Source organism: Ostrinia furnacalis, unplaced genomic scaffold, assembly GCF_004193835.3.
Source record: "Ostrinia furnacalis isolate ACB-3 unplaced genomic scaffold, ASM419383v2 OfSCF1126, whole genome shotgun sequence".
NCBI lineage: Eukaryota > Metazoa > Arthropoda > Insecta > Lepidoptera > Crambidae > Ostrinia > Ostrinia furnacalis.
Window position 1 is genome coordinate 321,004 of NW_021131365.1, and position 23,153 is coordinate 344,156.

At 36.1% G+C, this 23,153-nt stretch overlaps 1 protein-coding gene across 2 annotated transcripts in view; it reads right to left on the bottom strand.

The window, feature by feature from the left end:
- trh (PAS domain-containing protein trachealess) overlaps positions 1-21,035 on the bottom strand; it is a 53,869-nt gene extending 32,834 nt beyond the window's left edge. For both annotated transcript variants that reach the window (XM_028302433.1, XM_028302432.1), the window contains exons 1-2: positions 20,372-21,035; positions 1,574-1,812 (exon numbers count right to left, since the gene is read on the bottom strand). In XM_028302433.1, coding sequence (XP_028158234.1) covers positions 1,574-1,812; positions 20,372-20,595 — 463 coding nt within the window. In that variant the 5' untranslated portion in view covers positions 20,596-21,035. The remainder of the gene's footprint in view (positions 1-1,573; positions 1,813-20,371) is intronic.
- Positions 21,036-23,153: the final 2,118 nt, after the last annotated feature.

The following is a 23,153-nucleotide window of genomic DNA, read 5'->3' on the forward strand; positions in this document are numbered from 1 at the left end:
CAATCGAGGATTGAGCTTAGATCCTCCACGTTCTCAGCCATGACTACGATATCGTCCGCGAATCAAAGATGGGTGATGTACCTACTCGCTGATGATATTTATGCCCAATCCGCTCCAGTCCAGAAGCTTGAAAACATCTTCCAGAGTGGTAGTGAACAGTTTTAGAAAAATGACATCTCCCTGTCTGACCCCTCGCTGCAACTGAAGTCCTAATCCCGGAGACGGACTGACATTGTGGCCTATTCGTACAAGCCCTTCAACGATTATATCTATAGTAAATTTGGCACCGTTGGAGAGACTGTAGCTTGAAGAGAGAAGTCTTTCTCATAGACCACAAATGCCAGACAAAGTTGCTGATTATTCTCCTCAGTTTTCTGCCATAGATAAATAAATGTGGTCTATCGTACTAAAGCCTTATCGGAAACCGATTTGTTCGGGAGGCTAGATGTCGCGTAAAACCATTCATGATGACTCTCAAAAACAGAATCAGAAGTGAGATGGGTATAAAATAAATTCTTCAACAAGGTTTTGTTGCCTTTTTTGAAGAAGAGTATCACCACACTTCTGTGCCATGCCGTAGGCGTTTTTCCCTCAAGGATGACGGAATCGAATAGCTTCTAAAGAGCCTTTAGTACCGGCGTTCCGCCTGATTTCAGAAGCTCAGTTGTTTTTCAGCTGTTTGAGAGCCATTCTAATCTCGTACAGACACGTCCGGGATATCTTCGGTATAGTGTCGGGTCAATCTAGCTCTTGGGTCTTCGGCTAGATTTGTCATTTGGACAGGTTTTCAACTTCTTCCAATAACGTAAGAGTCAGCCACTGCGTTCATAACATGTTAACACCTAGGCAGCACTCTGACAATCCTTAGTATGTACGCAGTATAATTGTAATTACTGCATTAATATTAAGTACAAGTCATCTGTTTTTCCTATGGAAACATAATATCAGTGTGTGTTTAAGTGGAATTACTGCACATATACTATGTGCAAGGTGAACTTAACAATTGTAGAAACATAATAAGAATGATGTAATTGGCACATACTGCACTATTACTGTGTAGCAAATTAAGTAAGCGCGAGTATTCACCTAATATTAAGTTACTATGTGCTCTTACTGCTAACATAGTATGTGAAGAAACCTACAATCTGCTCTTTACTGCGTTTATGATAACATGTATCTTCCGTTCTAAGATAGATAGAAAAAAACGGGTCTTTGATTCTTATAGATCGCGATGTCAGGATTCAGAATATTCAAAACAACCATAAATGCAGTAAGTGGTACTTACTGCGTTTATAAATTGTGCGGCAGTATAATTCCCAAAAGTAATTTATCTTCTAATGTTAGTACCTACGAGTATGTATGTAATTTTAAAACAACGCTCAAAACCTATTCAATATTTAGCTATATCAGTCATGGATATCTATCTGTCCTGTGATTTATAAAAATCTAAAAACCGATCAAAAGCTTCTTTTGATTTTAATTTTATGGAAGTTTTTGATTGGTTTCTTGAAGCTTTGAGCTTCGTTATAATAAGTATTACGCACCTTAGCCATTTGCAACTTACAATAATTACCTTTCAAAGCCTTGCTAGTCGGAGGCGGGTCTCGACTCCATGGCGGGTCCCCATGCCCTGAGAAGTCCCGTAGTTTGAGGTAGCTGATCGTCAGCCTGATGATGGAGGCCTTATCCAGCTGGCTGGTGATGGCAGCAGGGAGTGGCAGCATCTTCGCCAGTTCATAGAACTCGTAGTTCTCCTTGCCACGTCTAGAGCGCGCTGCGTCTCTACTTTTCTCTTTTCGGAGCTCGAGGATGCTGTGGACAAAAGAGTTTGTTAGTTTTGTGGGTTCTTGACCAAAAAATATTAAAATCTTTTAATTATGCGATTGGAGTCGAGAACTATTCGGTTTGTTGAACTAAGAAACTACGTACACGTTACAAATACGTTTGTAACAAATACATGTAGAGCTACTAAAGTACGATCTACGAGACATGTATCTTTTGAAGCGCCATTTTTCAACGAATAAAATACTGTAATTTTTGTTTAGAAACTAATTTATTATGATCTTGAAGCAAAGTTTTAGAAGACCCGTCTTTTCTGTAGATAATTTTTCTCTTTACACAACGTAGTGTATTCTACACATACCTACCAGACTAATTAAAATAAGCCAACCCAAACAAAAATATGTTTCCATTTTTTCCACCAAAAATATTCGTAACTCCACAATAAAATGGTGGGTAGAGACATATTTTTTCCCACACCTGTTTCTGGGCGGGCCGGGCAGACACTCCCCCTGCCCTCCCACTGGCGGGCACTAATGAGCCTGTGTTTTACCGACGCATTTACATACGAAATGGATCAGGTATAGTCACACTCGATTTGTGGGAAAAATTGTGCGTTGGAAATGTGGTTGAACGGTTTTTTGTGTCCGAATAACTTTTAACTCTGTCAGTGACTATAGTTGGTACTGTTTTCATTGACCTTTTTTAATTTTTTGTCTCCTGATAGATCATTATTTATAAAAGACTAAACATGAAAGTCAAGTTAAAAAATTGAGTAGATACCATGTTTAGGTCTGTTTTTATGTAGGCAAATGTCTCAAAGCGCAGGTAGGGTCCAAAAAATAAAGAAGCAGACAGAGCCCCTTATTTAGACACAATTTGACGTACATAAGTAAGTACCTTTGGCCAAAACTGAACAAGGATTATTTTAATTTCATGTCATATTTCATTAAATTTTTTCATTTGATTTGATTTATGTATTTAAAAAAAATCATGTCATATTTCTATTAATTTCATGTCATATTTCTTCTTCTTTTCCTCTGTGGTTATTGTGTTTCCACATTTGACAATGTCACGTGAGCATACTGCTTAGCGTTTTTGACAACCCATTCGGTAGTAGGTACTAAGGTCGCTTTAACACGATAGTTTTTCTCAGCAATTTAATAGTACGATCGAGACTTCAGCAGCTTATCAAGTTTACTACTAGGGTCGTCAGTCCGCAGCGTAAGCGATCCGATGATGTCCCGGTTTACGATGTCTCGCGAGGCCAGCTTTATGGACACCTGAGTAAGGCCATTCGAAAATGGAACGTTTTATTCTTTTGTTTATGCGTTTTCTATGTGCTCTCGTTTGAGAAAAAGAAAAAGATTGCAGAAAACAGCCAGGTTTACGACGCTGACCAAAAAGGTTTCGATTTTTTAAATGAACTGCTTTCAAGATTCATCATGCTTATTTTTTAAAATTAAAAACTTTGAGGTTCATTGTACCTCAATACTTATTACATAAAAGTTATATTTTTATTAAGTCCTCTTATTCTATCAAATTAGACTGTCTAGATATTTATTATGGTTGTTTTTTAAGCACTAGAGATACAATTTACACAATTACATAAAGAATATTTAATTTTCTAGGTCTTATCGAATAAATATAAACGCAGAATTAGTAAGTAGTTAAGTTTCAAAGTAGCCATTGAATTCCATCACGTCCACCATCTTACTTTATCCGTTTAAAAATTCAGATCCGGCATAAATCTACATTTATTTTAGAAACTGAATAAGATTGGTACCTCACAACAGTCTACGAATCATTCATAAAATGCACGTACATACTAATACAATATGATAGACTTATCTATCAGATCTATGGTGTATTACGGACTACGTTACTGCTTTAAAAAGGTTTTTAAAGCCGGTCTTATAGAACCTAAGTTCTTATCGTATGTAACTACAGCTCGGGGACTAATAACTCTTGAAAAATAAAGAAAACCCTTCTATAAATAAGATTGGAGTTGCTGATTGCAGTTAAAATAGTATTGTACTTGATTTAACGTTTACAAGGGGTCAGCTCGGTCAGTTTGGGCAAGACCCGCCTCTTGTTTGATTGTTTAAAAAATAAGTTTAGAGGGTGGCCCCGGGACAATGTAACCTGATCATTTTGGGGTGCATTATTTTGGACGTTGTCGTATTAATTTGATTTGAAGTACATTGCTGAAATATCAATTAAGTTCGGGACTAATTGTATTTTTGCATCAGTCGCAAATATGACTCGCCCAAGATGCATTTAACAGATTTTTAAATTGATTGGCTGGATGATAATTCCTACTTTAAAAATATATTTTTGCCCCTCTTTTCATCTTACTTAATAAAATATTCCTGTTTCTAAAATAAAATGATAGAGACCTATTATTTTTATCCTGTTTTTTTTTTGTAGAAAAAGTTTTCAAATTATTAAGCTACCGATTTCCTTTTGGAATATATGTTTCTTTCCCTTTTAATACTATCTTCTGTAATAACTAATAATAAATACTAATGAAGCTAATGTGACACCGCTACCCCTCGTTAACACGTCCACCGCCACGGTGATAAACGACGGGCGATGACGGGCTTTGTGACGTATTAAACGATTTATGTACTCCCCTGCACAATACTACGATTGTTCTTATTACTTATTATGTCCAGTAGTTATTACTAAAGCATGTAAAAATAAATTTGTGCTTCGTATTTTAGTACTAAATAGTCATTGTGTCGCTTTAAGTATTTTGTTTGATTCGTTTTTTATGAGACCGATCATGCATAATTATCTCGAGTATCGAAATAATACCTAGACAAGGTAAATTATATCTTTTTTTCTTTCTATAGATACTAAAAGTACGAAATCATTAGATCAATTAATGCAAGCGAGGTAGTTGAACGTGTAGTCACGCCAACCATTAAAACCAGAAAACTCTCCGCAAAGATATCTTAAAATCGGAAAAAGTGTTAAAAAGCATCCGGATTAAAACTGTTCCAACAAAACGGGGTTCAGATTCCGTTTTTCGATTCCAGAACCGGGCGTAATGGTTTTTATGAGGCATTCTGGACTTTTACACCCAAATGGATAAGTCCCCTGTCCTCCGTGCCAGGTTGGGACGATGAGTGCTATCGGATTTTCAGGAACGTGACGATGGTCTGTTTTCTTTGGACGTTGAACAGAATCTTTCTTTTGGGTCTAGCTTTTTCACGCAAGAACATTAAGTTAACCACTGATATATCTAATTTTAGCTTTATCTAATTATCCCTTACCTATAAAATTAAAAATAATGCGTACCTATACTTAGTGAGGTATAATCATTTAGGAATCCAAAATGTGTTTGTTGCCTGAATCTGTTTTTGTCAAAATAAAATTATTTTCTTTCTTTCTTTCTTTGTTTATTTTTCCAGACGCAACTTAGGGTATGTTGATACAGGTAATGAATATTTGTTACCCAAAAAGCTTACTCCACAACTCGCGTCCTGTCCAATTTATATGACGGACCTCCCTTCATCTTAGAAGTGGCTGTCTTTAAGTGTCCGCGTACGTGCCCCGACGCCCCGTACACCTGGGAATCGAATCCACAATACGCTACTAACGCCTTGACCCCTAACGAACTCGCCTCAAATGAGTGCGTTCGAAAATAGCCCCAAAATCAAGCCACTGCAGTCTCATTTCCAACAAGCTGCATGTTCCGCATTGGTCAACTATGATTGGTGAGCGCGGACAGCTAGAAGACGTAAATGCGAAATTTCGGCACACCAAACTGGATCTTATGACAGGGGAATGACAAGCCGAAGTCGCTGGCTGGGAAAATACAAAAAGAATTTTCTTGCAAATTGAAATAGGAGTCCCGGGAAAAAAGCCGGAATCGAAGTATGGTCGTAAAAAGGCGGCCAGTTCGGCTGTGTCGCAGTAGTTACGGTTAATGTGTCCGGGCCAAATTGAGTTGCGCCAGGGCACGAAAATTAGCTCTCCCAGGGGACTGACGAGTGCTCATGTACCGTACGTGTGGCATGACAGGCGGCGATGGCTAAATACAAATGAGTGTCAGATTGCTAAGTACATTTGAGTAGATTCATTCTTTAAACTATAATAATTTTTTACCCTTTTTTACCCTAAGCCTAGCGAGATTGACAAAAGTTTGGTAGGTACATAAATATCTAGTGCCTAAGTAAGCATCAGTAGCGAAATATTAGTTTGTCACAATAAAAATGTGATAATGTTTCTACCACACAAAGAAGCGACCTCGTTAGCAAAAATTCCCATCTTCAAAGTACCGCAGCAGCACTTAAATGCATTCAACACAGATTATCTCACTCAATACAGGAGCAACAGATTAAAAATATCAATGGGTATCCGACCTCAATGGTTAAATTGTCAATCGGCACATGATGAAATAAAGTTCGTCACCTTTCAACCCTCTAATGCTGGGGTCTATAATCTTACTGTTAAACTTTGTGTCGGTAGCTAAGACCGCTATGGGAACTTCTCGGTGTTTTCTGCTTGAATAGTCAAATGTCTAAACGTTGGTTTTATTGTTGGGGATAAAACTGTTGTGGTGATTGTAATAGGAGTTAATACCTCAGATACAGTGTTGTAAACAAATAATCAATATTATTATTTAGGACAAGATTTTGAAAATTACAAAAAGTTTCTTCCTACCGCTTGAGAATTTTTAACACAGTCCTAGTCTTCTTTTCATATTTAATTAGTTCAAGAACCACTAGACATTATTTCTCAAGAAAATCGTTAAACTTTTACCCAGTGGGGAGCAAAATATCTTTTTATTTTTTCAAGTGACAAATATGACATGTCTCATTGTGTAGTTCAAGTGGTTCCGTCAGCCACTTCAGTTATGGGGATATTAATGGTCGACAACAATGTGGTTTTCAATAATTTTGACAATATCCCCAATTGAGGGTTATAAGTACTTATTAAACGGGATATCTTTATTATATTTTGTGAGAGAACGAGACGCCATTGAAGACTCCGACTTTAAATAGCGCAAGAGATGTTCAGATTTAGTTTGTGAATGTAAAAATCTTAAGCAGTAAGAGCGTTTGTAGTTATTTAAAACCCTTGAATGAGACGCGAAAAGTCATCATTTTTATCCATTCCTTGGAATTCCTCAGATCCTATTACAGTCAGTTACGGAACACAAAGTTGTTCACAAAGAGTTCACACCCTCGCTAGGGTCCCAAGTTTTCTTTAAAGGCGGACATTTGAACCGTTGGGGGTTAGTCAACCGTCCACTCCCCAGGGCGGACGGTCACTTAGACCGATATTCAAATAAATGCCCGCACTTTTTCAACGTCTCACTGAGATGAAAGTGTTAAAAAGGTAGCTGTAGCAGGGATGCCATGGGAAAAGTTACGGATAGAGTTTCAGTTGACTATTGATACGATAGAGTATAAGCTCCATGTAAATAGACGTCGACCTTGTTTAAAGATACTTACAAATTAAAAGCTATATTAATTGAGCTGCTATCTCAATATAATTTTACTTCACACAAAGTTAATTCGTCAATATCTATCATAACTTATCTGCGAAATCATGACAAAACAATGTAGAGTCAATTTTATCATTAAAAAACACATGTAGGAATGGAGTTGAAAATTATTATCAAACATGTTAGTTTATCAATAACGTATATTTGTTAGCATAAATACATAGTATTATAATATGCATTTAGATATATCCCGATCTATTAACTAAGCGTTGTAATGACATCATATTTATCCGGGATCGCCAAATAAAAGAGGGTGAAGACGCGATATTTGACGTAGGAAATGAAAATGTCATCGGCTTATTACGCCAGGACTATTTATATTATTTGCGATTATTTCCCAGGGTATTAGAGCCGTAGATTATAATCAAGGGATAACTGTAACACGACGTCTTAATATGTCTGCATTGTTATGAAAATTAGTTGCGATATTATTTTCTAGAAATGGTCAATGAAGAGACTTTTCTTGTTTATTTTTAATGACCTGAGTTCGTGAATCTCATTAAGCGAATGTCATGTGTCTTTAGTCATTAGTAATTCTATAAAACTTATCAAAAAGCTATGAGCTCTGTCAAAATTTGATATTATTTTCTGTAAAAAAAAACTGTAAAAAATAAAACTATATTATTCTATCAAATTCTAAATCGCTTTGCTTCTAAGTGCGTAGATAAAACCGACTATTGAGTAGACATAGTTCTTCATTCTTGGTTAATAAAGAAAAATTAATTAATAAAATAAAGCTGAATATTATACCTACGTTTGCCCCAACAATTGACATCATCTAAAATTATTTAACACCCATCGATAATCGAGGGTTGACCATCTTCAAGGCTTTCAAAAACCAATCACAGCCACTGGAATTTGTGTTCTTTTTTCAAAAATCGAATGTCAAAGGTGAGGAGACGTGACCGCGCCGTTGTATCATCATCACGATTACCGTATGTTCAGAAAACCTCACAACCACAACACTGTCGCCTTATGCACTTGTGATAAGGACGATTTTTCAACAAAAATGTTAAAGTTGAGGTCTGTACACTCACCGTGTCCAAACAGAGGTCACGTTGACCACTCATAGTTTAAATTGCCAGGAAATATACAAAGGAGATACACCTTAATGTGATGTCATAGAGTCTTAAATGCGATAGGAGGTGAGTCTAATTGCAAGAGGTGAAACGGTGTTGAGTTGAGATTGTAGAGCGAGTGAATCTTGATAGTTGAGGGTGAGTTGTTTTAGATTGAGTTTACTGCCAGTTTAAATGGATTTATCATAAGTTTCCTGTCAAACTTGTATACGATAGTGAAGTTTCATAACTAAAGGTGAGGTTGAAATGAGCCCTAAGTTACTCTTATCAGGATAGCAATTCTGGAACGCGAGTACCTTCATTTAAGTAAGATACGCCCCTTTTAGATAAAAATGTATATATGAACATAAACTTCAATTTTCTTAATTTTTATTCCAAAAAGTATCAAATTCATCGGTCGGCATACTATTCGGGGTCCCATCTCGCGGGACTGACATTTTACCGTTCGCACCCTCAAGATGAGGCTAATATGACTCGGCGAATTTCCGAACTGGCCCGTCTATAGCCACCGTTCCCAAACTGGCACCCGACAACGATCATAATGAACATAGAGGAGGGCGCCACTGCCAAACAACAGTGTCAAAAACGATGTTTTCGCCGTTCTAATCGTGTAGTTCCATTTTTCACTACTTTCATTTAGATCCTTGTCGATACTTGAGAAAAAATGTATTGGAACACGTTCTCATGATGACTAGAGTTCTAGTGAAGTTTATGGGTGAAGTTAGTAGTCAGATGGTTTTTGTTGGCAGATATCAACTTATCACTTCATCATAGTCATCTTGTTCACAAAGATTGATATCAAATCGTAAAGTCAATAAAAATTGTTCAAAATAAAATATAGAAACAATTTATTTCCGTTATGTTACAAAGTCCAAAGTTTCCGAACAGCATGCGCACGGTGCATTCAAAGTAAATTCCGGCAAAATAAATAATCGCAAAGCGTCCAGCCCCAAGGGCCCAGTGGGACGAACGATTTGTGCGCTCGCCAAATTGCCGCTCTTTAGACGGACTTTAATAATCACGTCATATCCAATTTTCGTCCGAAACGTACGAGGAATATCAATGAAAGTGTCCAGTGTTGATTGAATTTGTAGTTTTATTTGTATAGTAAATTGCTCCCTAACGAGGTCCGAGCCTTATTACGGATTCTGAAACTTGTGTAAGCCCGAAAATACACACGTTCATAGATTCAAGATTTGATTGTGTTTTTCTTGTCCCAACCCTTTTTAATTTTGATTACCAACCATAAATGAATAAAAACTATCACTGGCAGTGTCGTCTAATATTGTCAAAAAAATAAGTGGTTGAGTGATGATGTATGAAAAACGAAACAAAAGATGATATCGCTTAACAAAACCTCACGCCCCAATGGGCACTGATCCAGCATTTACGGACAAAAAATGACCAATCTGCTAGACGTGTCGATCCGCGTATGACTAATGGTGGTCCGTTGCTTAGCAAATTGCCTGCCCGAATCGTAGCGAAACTGGAAAATTGTTTCATTCACGAAAGCAATAGCCGGGATTTAGCGAGGATAACTATCTGATGAATAAAATAGTGATGCGAGGATTTTGCGGCCCCACATGACCGCTTTCGCGTGTCATACGGACAAATGTTTGTATTAACATTATCGTAAAGATTGGACGCGATTATTTTTCCCCTTTCGGACGCTGCCTTTTTGAAGAAAAAGGAAAGAAGACCTTTTTTAATACTTATACAGGGTGACATTCCTTCCTCTAAATATGAGACAAATCCAATGAGTTGTGCCAATAATTAAAACCTTGTATGATCGTTTTAAACACTTTGTAAGAGCAAACTAATAAGGAAAATAAAAAAAATTAAGCTCCACAATGGCCTCTTCTTCAGTCATTTAGTAAACAAAATTCTCAATTCAAATCGAACTCTTTCTAACAAAACTAGCGTTGCCGAAATTAGCAATACAAAGAGAAAAGTCGGGGCTGCATTGGCAGCAATTGAATGGAGAAGGAAATAATAGTTATTTGCAATAATCGACTGAAGGGACGGCTGATTGCGCCCGGGGCGCGCGGGAATTCTTCCCACATTTTTGTCTGGCAACTGGTAGTTTCGGCACACTGTTCGTTAGTGACTTCACTATCATTTTACGAGATTGTCACTTTGTTAATTGGCTGGATTTAAGCCAAAAAGACCTCTTACTTAGGTACAAGATTATTGCCCTAACTATATCGTTTCCTTGTCTTTGAATATTATTCTCCAATGTGGCGTTTGTATGATAATAGAACCACAATTGCTACATTACTAAACAACTCGTAATAATAAAAGTATAATAAGGCAAATGTAGATAGCGAATTATGTGGTCTTTTGAAGGGTTAAATTTTATTTAGATATGAAGTTAAACCTCCACTAGTGTTCTATAGTCTACGGATTTTTGGCCTTGTCTGGTTTTATTTTCGAAATACATAAAATATCAGAACCGTTTTTCGGTAATAATAAAATGTTATAAAAATAACCCTTCAATGCTCGTGCTCCGTGTAAAAATACCAAAACCAAAAAGAGTCCCTAATAATAAAAATTCGAATAACTATAAGACCTAACCCTTCAATATTAGTGTAAGAATCTCAAAACCAAAGAGAATGCGCTATTACCAAACCACGAAAGAGTCTGGGGTGAACAAAAGTCGTTGATGAGGTAAAGGGGAGTAACGTATCGTTCACGGGACACTTGTCCGGTTAATCCTGGCTCTGACCGTGATCGATCTGCGAACCCCATTATTGGAGTTATTGGAATGTTTTGACAGAAAACTAATGTACTGACAAGAGTTAACCACTGTGGCTTTTATACAGTTGTAATAAGGCGTTATTTTGCAGAAATACCATGTTGGAGATAGTGACTTTATTTGATAGTATTTTTATTCTAAGTAGATAATATGGTAAAAATACAGGGTGGAATTTTGTAATGCCACCTGGAGGGAAAGTACTCTTAATACTTTAGATAGAACATTTTACTAAAAGAAAACATTCCTTTATTTTTGAAAAGAAAGAGAACTGCATTCAAAAATTTTCGAAAATTCACTATCATACCATACGATTTTCTGTAACATAATTAAAATAATTTAGGATTTCATGGTTTTCCTTTCATTTGATTTATCAAGATTGTTAGGGAGATTTCATCCTTATACTTAACCCTAACGATCGATGTAATAAAAATACAGGGTGTCATTTTTAACAGGTTTTAGTTGGTTCGATTCCCGGGTGTGGCAAGCAAATTTTTGAAAATCTTTGAATGCAGTTCTATTTCTTTTCAAAAATAAAGGAATGTTTTCTTTGAGAAAAAAATTATATGTACAATATTAAGAGTACTTTCCCTCCAGGTGGCATTACAAAATTCCACCCTGTATTTTGATAGAATTCTTCTTAAAATACCTGTTACAAACAATGAAGAATATAAATTGCGAAAAACATGCATGTATGCGCAAAAGTAGAATATTTATGAAATTGTTTCAAGAGTGAAAACTAACATTAAGTTACGATAACAATGGAGGCCCTGCACCAGTGGCTCTATACATTAATAAAACAGTTAAATCAAACTCTAGCTGCAATTGAACTACACCGCTAGGAAGCTAGCAAATCTTTATAGGCTCCTTATTCAATCATCAACATTGCCATCATAACTTATTTTATGGCGGAAAACCGCTAATGCATATTGAGTTCCCTCATTAAATAAGGACATGTAAAATTGTACATAAGTGCATCGTGGGCGCATCTTTATTTATTGCACTGACTCATATACGTCTCGACTGGTCATTGCCTACAATAGTAATTTAAAATTTCCATGTACTGTTTGTTGATACTGGAGCAAATAATGGCGTGGAATATTAATAAATTATATGCTAGTTGGAAACTTGGAACAATGGTTTGCAATGGTGATTGAAATGGTTCAGGCAAGTAGGTAGGTAGGCCATAGTGTTTTGTGTGGTGAGCTCTTTTTTATAAATAGCAATTAGTCATTTGTTCAACCGATCAGGACAATTGTCTTGTTCATCACCTGCAAGTATGGACAAGGGTTACTGATGAGTTTAGATATCAATTTATTTCAATTATACGCTAACGGTGTAATGCATAAGCAGTCATATTTTCAAGAGCTTATGTTTCAGGCGACAGGACCATTTCACTATTTTTGTTTTAAAGTAAGTGCTCCATAATTCGAGAACTATACAAGATTTCTTTCTTTCAAAGATGATGATAAAAGTTACACCCTAGTTGAACTCTGGCTTAAGTTGTCATTTGGTATGTAAATGTCATTTTAATCCACAGTTCATCCTAGGTGTACCTAACTTTAATGTTTAGCTTTATCGTCATCTGTACAAAAGGTATTTTGGCTCTAATTTATACGTATTTTGCTCACAGACCGTAACAACACCAAAAAATTCGCAGAAATCGTGGCAATTTTTCGACGCATCGTAATATAATTTCGAAAACACCTGCATCGGCAGGTTAAGATCCAACCGCAGACGATTCCAGAACGGTGTGTTTCTGATATCTTTTTTTATTTTTATTTTTGTGCAATTGTGTATCGAGGAATTGCGTTCAAGGTTAACAACTGCCCTTTGTTGATCGATTCTTTCAAAAAGAAATTTTAAAACCTTCACTTCCTAATAAGAAAAAAATGGTTTTAAGGGCTAATTTTTCAATAGTCGGATAACTTTTAACTGAAGAATAAACTTGTCATTTTGACACATTGCCCATACTGAAACTGTCAATGTGACAAACTTATTCTTCAGTTAAAAGTTATCCGACTATTGAAAAATCGGCCCTTAATCAAATTTGGATTAGAATGGTTTCATCACCTCAGAAATACCTGAAGACCTAAGTTGAGTACTGAATTTCAGACACGGATTTTGAATATTTTTAACAAACGCAAGAATAGATTATAATGGTGAGATTGATTAACAATGTAGAGTTCGTTTCGGAAATCGTACTTTAGTCTTTTTATTAGTAGGCTGACTTTTTTAAATTTATTTATTTATTTTAATTACACAGGTTTATTACGTATATATCACCTTATTACGTAATTAAATATTAGTTAGGTAATAACAAACATAATAACAACATCTTAAAGACTAAAGAGAACACTGCTCTCAAAAGGATTGGCAAGTTGACAATATTTTATGCCAAGGGTCCGCAAATATGTCACGATGAGGGTTTTTAATAACAAAGAAAAGAAGAAATGAAAAGCATTGTAGCGCTTTTTAAGCTTGCAGAAATGATAGCAAGATTAACAAGTAACACCCTACAAGCAAGCAAATAACTTCCCTAGACTTTCTTTAGCTAAGGTATCTGAGTATAAGCCGCTTGTTGAAGTTCTTTAAAAAAGTACTAGATACCCATTTTTTTTCACTGAAATTGCCTCACTTTCCATCCAAAAGTTGAAAGTTTACGAAGCAGGATAATCACAAGATAATAATCACGTGATAGTACGTATCTCAGTAGTATCCTTTCATAGAGGCTGATGGCTCTACATTCACAAAAAGCGGGAGGGCGCGACGAATCGCCGTGAGTCGGCGATCGCTCTGATTGGGGACGGCTACTGTGTGATACAGGGTGTTAAAGATTAAATTAATAGTCTCAATGATATCTTCAACGAAAGCTTGGTTGGAAAGATAGCTTTTATAGAGTGCCAAACATTTCGGTACTAATTTAAGAATTATGTCAAAACTTTAGGTAGAGTACCTAAAATTTCTTCAAATCGGTTAGTGTTAGTTTCGGCTAAAACCGTGACAGGCTTTGCATTTGCTAGGCTTACTCACAGTTTCGTATTTAAGACTCTTAGGTAAGGTAACAACGGAATAGTGAGTAGGTAGTTACTCGCTTTCACCACGGCAACTAAACAACAAGCTATACTTACCTACTAACACCCGTATTCACAAAGGAATACTTGTTAAAGTGAAGCAGCAACGCTATGCGAAGTTAAACGTACAGCGTTGAATAGAGCTCTGTGATTAGTTCGCACTTACTCAAGTATTGTCCATCAATACCGTGGACCCTGTGTGTCCACGGTCCACGCTCACTGTGAGAATGATGAATATACGGGTGTTGAACAATGTCAGTCAAAGCAAAGCCTACTCCAAACTCCAATTTATTAAAAAACTCTACATACTGACCAATCAATCAGTCAAATGTTGAACCAATCATTCATCATAGTCAATATTTGATAGGACACCCTGTAATATTTCGATAACAAAATAACAAGATAAATCGTAATAGATCCATACTCTATTCAAAGGGCCGTCCACTGCTTCTGCTACCATCGAAATTGCTTTTGTTAATTATAATATTATCATTATTGCAACAGCTGCATTAGGTTGGAATTTCTATGACACTAGTTTGTTTTGAACCTGAATGGTGACTCAGAAGACGGTCTCTTCATAGGTTATTAGTTAATTTTGACCCGGATATTGATATTGCATTTTTTACTATGACGATAGTGTAAATTATTTAAAAAAAAACTACACCATGCCCATTGCCTACCAATACTGAAAGTAATATAAAATTAATTTTATGTTGTGAAAATAAGCACTTATCATGAATTAGACGCAATAGAGACACTAGCCAGGGTTAGAGTAAAGCGAAAAATAAAAGAATGCTAAAAAATTGCTATTTTTCATTTGCTATTATTTCATTTCATAATGTTCCTCGATCAAAACTATGTTTTTAGTAAGATCTTGTAAACTAAAATGCATTAAAAGAAACTTTAGAGCATCTTTAAGTCCTTCAAAACTCATGAATTGTATTAGTTAGCTTTGACTTATGGCAAAAAAAGGAAACAACGGTCCAAGTTTTGAAAACCTTAATAAAATTAGCGAGTAAAACTCGTTACAGTAACAGTCAGAGTAACATGTTATTCGGGGTCCCGCACCGGACCTCTAATTGCGGTTTGTCTCAGAAAGCCCGCTCGGGATAGTTTTAAGGTTCCGCGAATAAATGGTCAAAAAATGTTTTTTGTTTTTATGACTTTCTCTTACTCTTACTAGTCTGCAAGGCGCGTGACAAGAATAATTTTAAGTAATTTTAAATTCTGAAATGAAATAAAATATATTTTACTTATTCAGATTGTTTAATCAGAATAATTGTTAAAAAAATCCCATCTTCACAATAATATTTTTTGGTAGGAGGCACCTAAAGAAAAGTCAATAATTGTTTTTTTTTTTTAATTTTATTTCAAGAAGTATCACTGAGTCTTAAGCCTTCATTGGACGATTTGTTTTAAGCTTAGGTTTTATATATTAAGTTACAATGAAAAGAGTTTTCATAAAATGTTGTACTAATAACGATGTTTACTTCAGTGTTTGGAACCCACTGCATCGAACCGCGGTCGCGCTTGGCCAATTATTAAGTTTTTTCATGCTTGTGGTTAGGGAACGGTTTTTTCTCGGCTCAGGTGCATCGATTGAATTCGACTTTTATTCTTGTAAATGACTTTTATTTGTTGTAAATATTGGGGATTTTGTTACTGTTTAATGGAGTATTATTGTGCGGGTAAGTTTTTTTCGATTAACGTTATGGCTTCGTAATGGCCGTGATCCTAATTATGTGATAGATTTGTTGTTACTTTCTAGTTTGGACGCTGGCTTTTTATACTTTTTTTGAGTTGGTATTTTTTTGACCAAAACTTGGCCAATTGTCAACAGTCCTACAGTGGCTCGAAGCTGGGTTTTTTTCATTGGTCACAATTAGGTAATTTAATATGAACAATTCTTCTATTTTTGATATTAAAATAAAAATAATTCAAAACGTTTCATTACAATATTATGAATACAATATGAAAGTTCAGATGCCTGATCCTGTATTTTTACATATGACTAAAACATTTTTTTTAGCTCAGATAAAGGGTTGAATACACATGTTATGCTATTTAGTAACGCTCTTTATTTTCCAATCAAAATATTTCAAACCAAGGATGTGTTTTTTGTTTTTAAATTCATCCGTTTTTTGGCCGCTTAGAATTTTGATAGAGTGTGAAAGGGTTCTGTCTTGTGATTGAGTCAAAAAGTTTTTGTTTTCTTCAAAAAATTCGAGAAAAAATGCTTATGGAAATGCCTTTTGTGTTCTTAAGAGGTGTTGAAATCTAAGAGGCTCTTTAACACTATGGAGTTTGAAGTAGAAAATTAAAAGGTGGTTAAGTATAGCGTGATCATTATTTGTGTGTAGTAAAGTTGGACATACAGGATCAGCTTAACGTGACATTTCTTCACTTAAAAATACATTCGCGTGTGTGAATTTTTTCTTATTGAATTTACTGAATACGGATTATTTTATTTGGGTGTTAGTAACGTCAGTTCACCTGATCAGTTTGAAAATAAAAAACAAATAATACAAAAATAATGTAGGAATCTATTCGGCAGTCACTGTGCGACAATTTAAACGGTTTAAAAAAAATAATATCATTTACTAAGACAGTGTGAATATAGATCCCACCTTATTTTTTACCTTTTTTATTTGTTTCTTTGGGTATCCTTCCGTTTGGCCAAATTACTTTTCGCCAAATTTCACTTCGCAAACAACTTATCGCCAAAGTTTCATTTCCCAAATGAACTTTTAGCAACTGTACTTTTCGCAACTAATTCATTTGGTCAAATTATCATTTGGCCAAATTTTACTTGGCAAATGTTTATTTAGCAAATGTTTTATGTTGCCAAATATTATATCCCAAATAATTTGTTTGGTCAAATTGACACTTCACATACTTTCCACCGNATGATCATGGTTTTCACAAGAATTTTATGTAAAACATTGCAGGAAATAGTATGGTTGCAAAAAGTAGGTATTACAGAAAAAAGTAGGTTAGGTTAGGTTAGAACAGTGACCCTTAATGCGCGAAGGCGAGCGAAGCGTGCCGCGGCAGCGGCCGCCGAGCGCTAGAATCACCTCTATTGTTAATTAATCGTTTGGAAATTTCGATAAAAAGAATGAAATAAGGAAATTAATGTAGAACAAATTTTATATTAACTACCCACTAAACAAAATAATAACCACAAGCTAATTTGTATCCATTCTATGCACCAATCAAATTATTTTGTAAATAGTTTATCGTGAAATATTTTTGCCTAATGAAACATTTGGCAAACCATACTTTGCCAAACAATAATTTGCTAAACAATAATATGCCAAAAACAACATTTGCGAATTAAAAGTTTGCAATAAGTTGCTTTGCCAAATGAGAATTTGCCAAATGAAAATTTGCGAAACGTTGTTTGCGATGTGATAATTTGGGAAACGTTTTTTGGCCAAACATTAGTAATCCGTTTCTTTGTCTTAAGACCCAAAAACAATAAGATCTGATGGTCCAGATCCAGATCTTTATATTCTAGCACTCCTTGTTCCCAAACGCTAAGTGCCTTGCTGTTATTGAATCTCAAAGTCCATTCAAGGCAGCAGACATTCATGTTTATTGCACTATAACGTAACATAGTGTCGAAATACTGGTCAATGAAACCGGACTTGGGTCTAATGGTCTTGGACGTTATCTTTAAGAATAGTTATCAAAAATGTGCAGAGTCCACGTGTTTTTGAAGAAATACGCCTTAAAGAAAGAAAGAAAGATACATTTATTGTTACAATAGATATCACACAAATACAGGCAATTACATACATTATAGACATATTAGACCATAATACAATTTTTTCCTCAAATTTTATGAAATAGTATTTTTAAAAGCGTATTAGGGAAATACGTCTACAAGGAGGTAGGTAGATACTTCAACGTTGTGTTAAATGTTTATTTCCCATAGAGGTAATATTTAAAGTTTAGATACTTATTTGTAAGTAGGCGCTTTTAGGAAAAACGTTTCAGTGGTTAAAAATATTACATCAACCTAAATGCTATGGCAAATTGCAACAAAAAGTATAGTTTGATGTGCAGGCAGGGCACTGGTACCTTGTCATAATATGAAAAGTTTTATGGCATCTTCTTTCCATGTAGAATATATCACGTGACCTAACTGAAAAATAACTTCTCTGAGTCCCCGCACTATGAAAGTAGGTACACACATTAATTTGGTATCAGAGGGCTGAGTGTGAGTTTTTTTCATACGCGCTCACTAGTGACATTAAATGTATGACGGATTGTAAAGCGCCTCTAGCGGGAAACTTTCAAAAATTAAAATTTTCATACATTCTTTTTCGTTTGATGTAAACACACACTCAGCCCACTGAAGAATGAAGAAAAATTCTTCATTACCAAACTATCGACCCAGGAAAAGCCTGTACTCGGCGGGGACTAAATTAAACTTTAACCTGACTCAAGGTATGTCTCAATTATTTAAAAAATATCAACGTCATTGTTTAAATTTCATTAAAGCAATCTTGTTTCTGGGAAAATGTCAAATTACGAAGGCGAACCTGATGTAGATATACACGGCAATACCGACTCATTTAAATGTGAAGTGAACCGAGATTTGATCTCGGCCTTTTTTAACGTTTTGTCTCATAATATGGCGATATTTAATGTACCTAAAAATATATTACATTGTATTGTTGGTTAAGAATTTTGAGGAAAATTTAAAAGACGTTGCGGCCACTTTTGATCGTTAACAGTTATGGTCATGCAGTTATTTATATAGACACCTAAATCAAAGTCATTTGCAGTGGTTTTACCAATAATAGTTGTTATAGGTATATAAGGTAATATTTTGATATTTTCTTAGTAATTAGGTACTTAGGTAAAAAAATATCCATCCATGATATTCAGTACCTACTAAGAAATAAGCAGTGCGAGTAACGTGGTCCTGACTATCTATTTCATACTAAGTAGGTTATTTCTATATCATACTAGGTTATTAATAAGATAGTTGGTGGTTCAATTGACCTATGCATGAAGTCATGCTCTTCAGCAGTAGTGATTAGGTAAATCAAATCAAACTCATTTAGTTGTTACTGATAGAACAAGAACAGAAGAAGGTTTTTTACCTTAATAATTTATTTTAAGTCTTTCAAAACTTAAAGTTTAAGTGTACACAATTTTTCATTTTCGTAACACAAAACCGTACGCCGAGGCTAGTTCGCCGCCATGACCCGATAAAATCTTTATTTCTGTTCATAACTTGTTCTCCATGCTTGTTTGAGATAATAGCGTTTTAACATTACAAAAAATCGTACATGTTTTGTTAAACAATATTAAAATAGGTGTTTAACAAAAATATTTTGAGCCAAAACATCGCCATAACAGCATTTTTGTGTTCCGGCAGTTAGAGGTAAGATAGCCAGTTCCTCTGTGGGTGAGGATTTCAGGTGAAGCTTGCTTCCACCTTCGGCCTGATCATCACTTACCATCAGGTGAGATACAGCCCAAGAGCTTCCTCGTTGTGGATAAAAGAGAAAAATAACTTGCTTTTGGAGATTCCGTTGGAAAATACCTTGATATTATGGAAAGACGTTGTTACTTGAGGAAACAACAATGATAATGGTTTCGTTGACAATCAAGATCATCAAAATAATGCTCGTACTTGGGTCGTTAAATGTTATTACTTCCTGAACAAAACTTTTTATGGGGCTCGGAGTCGGCATTGTATCTTAGACACGAGTAAATTCATATATCCACACTTTTCATTGAACTGAAGATAGTTTTTGTTTGTTTAGTTTCCTTTTGGCGCATATTACGTCACATAATTTTCTTATTTCTGTTTTTACATAGTAAAAAGTAGATACCTAAATACAACATTGACACAACAATACTATTAAAGTAGGTACTCAAGTACCTAAACAATTCAAAATTGGTTAACTAGAAGCAATTTCATAAAAAGCACACAAATAAAACAAATGCAAAATAATTTAACGCAATAAAGATTTTAAGATTGTTCAACAACGTGACAACTTATTTTTTTTAATATCTTTTATTTTTATCAAAAAATGTATTGGAAGTAGAGTCAAAGTGCTAAGTAACGGTTAGTGGTGACGTTGTCAAACAATCGAAAAACTAAGAACTTAAATAAAAAATATAAAGAAAAAATGAAACGTGCCCAGGTTCGAGATGCGATTGGTTGGATGCTTGTTGCTGCCGACAGATATCCGGGCTTGTCTGTACGAACCAGGAATGGGTGAAGGCCGGGTTCAGGCCCGGACTCAGGCCCGCGCCCGGGCCCGGCAGGCCCATCACGCCGGGCAGCCCGCCCGGCCTCTGGTGGTGGTGGAAACCAGCCGAGGCCACTGCGTAGTCCATAGCTACCGCCTGATACGGCAACATTCTCACAACACTCAACTACTAGTCCAAAACCACCAGGCCGCACGTCATTTTCGGAAAATTCTTAACCTTTTGCCCGCTCTCATCAGTTCGCAGTCACTGTCACAGTCAATGCCTCCACACTGGCGATATACAGTCACAAAGTCCACAGTAACAACAGTTCGGGGCGGCACTGATAACTCCCAAGTTCCGCGAAGCCGCTTAACGTTTCAGCCGAAGACGTTTTCAGTTATCAAACAAACGCCCGTTCTATTTTCGTGGGCGATCATTTACGGGCTAGCTATTCACAGGGGAAAAGTCACGCACAGCCACCCACTTAATAAATATTCTGGGCATATATCCGTTTTTACGCGGACGTGACTCTCGGGATACTGTCCGCTTTTCACGTACGGAACGCGCGGACGATTATCGAAAACAGTTGCACGCGTCCCCCTCCTTCGACCTCGGACGTGCAACTGAAATAAGGCACGCGCGCCAAACGCGACTCTATCACACTCGAGCCTAGGCACCCCGCATACGCGCCGCTCGGGAAATTAGACGAGGACGCCGCTCTACGCCCGAGCGAGAGGCGACACGCTCGGACGTCATCGCGAAGTTAAAAGCCTGCGTCGTTACACGGCCCGTAATAGGCGGTTACGTGATTGGGCGTGGCCTGGCCTATTAAGTTGAATTGTCGCTCTCTGATTGGTTGAAATTGGTAGTAGTCGTCTACGTGATATGTTCAGGAATACGTTTATAGCTGGCGCTCATAGAATATAATAAGTGAGTTGTAGGTTGGATGCGCGCCAGTTGCGAAGATGCGGCGTGTTGCGGTTTCGTTCCCGATTCGCGTAATGGTTTTTAATTATTACTTCAGGGACCGTTAATGGGTTAACATTGCGTGTTTAGCCCGGCGTGGAATATTAAAGCGGATGCGCCGGTGAATGAACGTACGTCAGGGGCGGGGCCAGTCTATTGATTGACAAGCTGTCTGCCGTTTTCGCTACAAATTACAGCAAAACAGCTGCAAAGTTGCAACGAGCAATATAAATTTGTTTAATAGTAAGCCTATAAATGTGGCATTTAGAAGGCTAGCTATTAAACAAAGTAAGCACAAAGAAAACTGTAATCATTTCAAAATAATATCTTAATTTACAATAAAAAAACATGATCTACCAAAAGATATAAAAACGTTGAAAGTATAGGAAATTAAAAAGCCACAGCAGATCGTAATTTTTTATCGATTAAAATTCTTATAAGAATCTGCTTTGAAAGCAAAAGTGTTGATATAATTTGTTTCAATGCTGCCCTCATTCAAGCATGAAATTCAAATGGAGGAAAAAGTGGATTATCTCAGACATTTACATTTATTACTTAGACAAGAAAAAACATAAGATTCACAAGAAGAACACTATTAACGTCCTGTTAATATAAGTATAAATTGAATTATCATCATTCATCTCGAGCGACTTCATTCTTAAAGTTAGTTAAAGCTCGTAAAGACTATCAGCCAGCATCCATTTTACAAGATTATAAAAAGATAAGCTTGTGTACAAGTCCTGAAAAAAATAATAAAACTGCTTTCTCCCTGAAATTAGCAAGAAAGAAAAATGCATCCAAAGTGTTTTTACACTCTCTTTTCGATTCACGTCCGAGAGAGTGTAAAAACACTAAAAAGTTATTGAAAAAAGCTTCCTTATCCCTAAAATTTAAGAAACCTCTATTCCTGAAATTAGTAAGAAACATGCGTCCAAGGCATTCCTGTTCAAATCCACGTCCGTAGTATCGAGCTGCGATCGATGGGGTTCAAGTTCGCGCGTTAGTATGCGGCCCTGCGTGCGGGCCTGGTAATGGCGGACCGACCAGCTGACTTTTGTTTTGGAACTGTAGACTCTAATATACGAATAGGAGTACCCATCTTCAAAGCTTCATCTAAATTATAATGCAAACAAACTCTGCATTTTAACCCTGTAATACTAAATCCTACTAATATTATATGTAAATGCAAAAGTTTGGATGTCTGGATGTTTGTTACTCTTTCACGCAAAAACTACTGAACGAATTTTGATGAAACTTTGCAGTATTATTGTTTATAACCCAGAATAACACATAGGCTATCTATAATTTATGACGATATGTGACAAACTGAATTTCACGCGGGTGAAGCCGCGGGCAAAAGCTAGATTTTAATAAACTGTAATGTAAAATCTCGTCCTTTATCGATCGAGCTGCGATCGATGGGGTTCAAGTTCGCGCGTTAGTATGCGGCCCTGCGTGCGGGCCTGGAAGGCAATGGCGGACCGACCAGCTGACTTTTGTTTTGGAAATACTCTAGTTGTATAAAAACTTCACGATCTCTACATTTCAGCTAAAAACCTCCATAAGTTTTAAATTATCTCTAAAATCAATAATTTCGTGGCTTAAAATCAATAAATTCAACCACTTGACCAACAATAAGTAAGTACCTACGTCACAGGATTCAATTGCTTTACAAAATCTATGGGGCAGTTTTTTGCAGTCTCTAAAAGTATCTCAATCGAATGCAATGAATTGTTTTGGAAAGTATGTATTTAAACGAATGG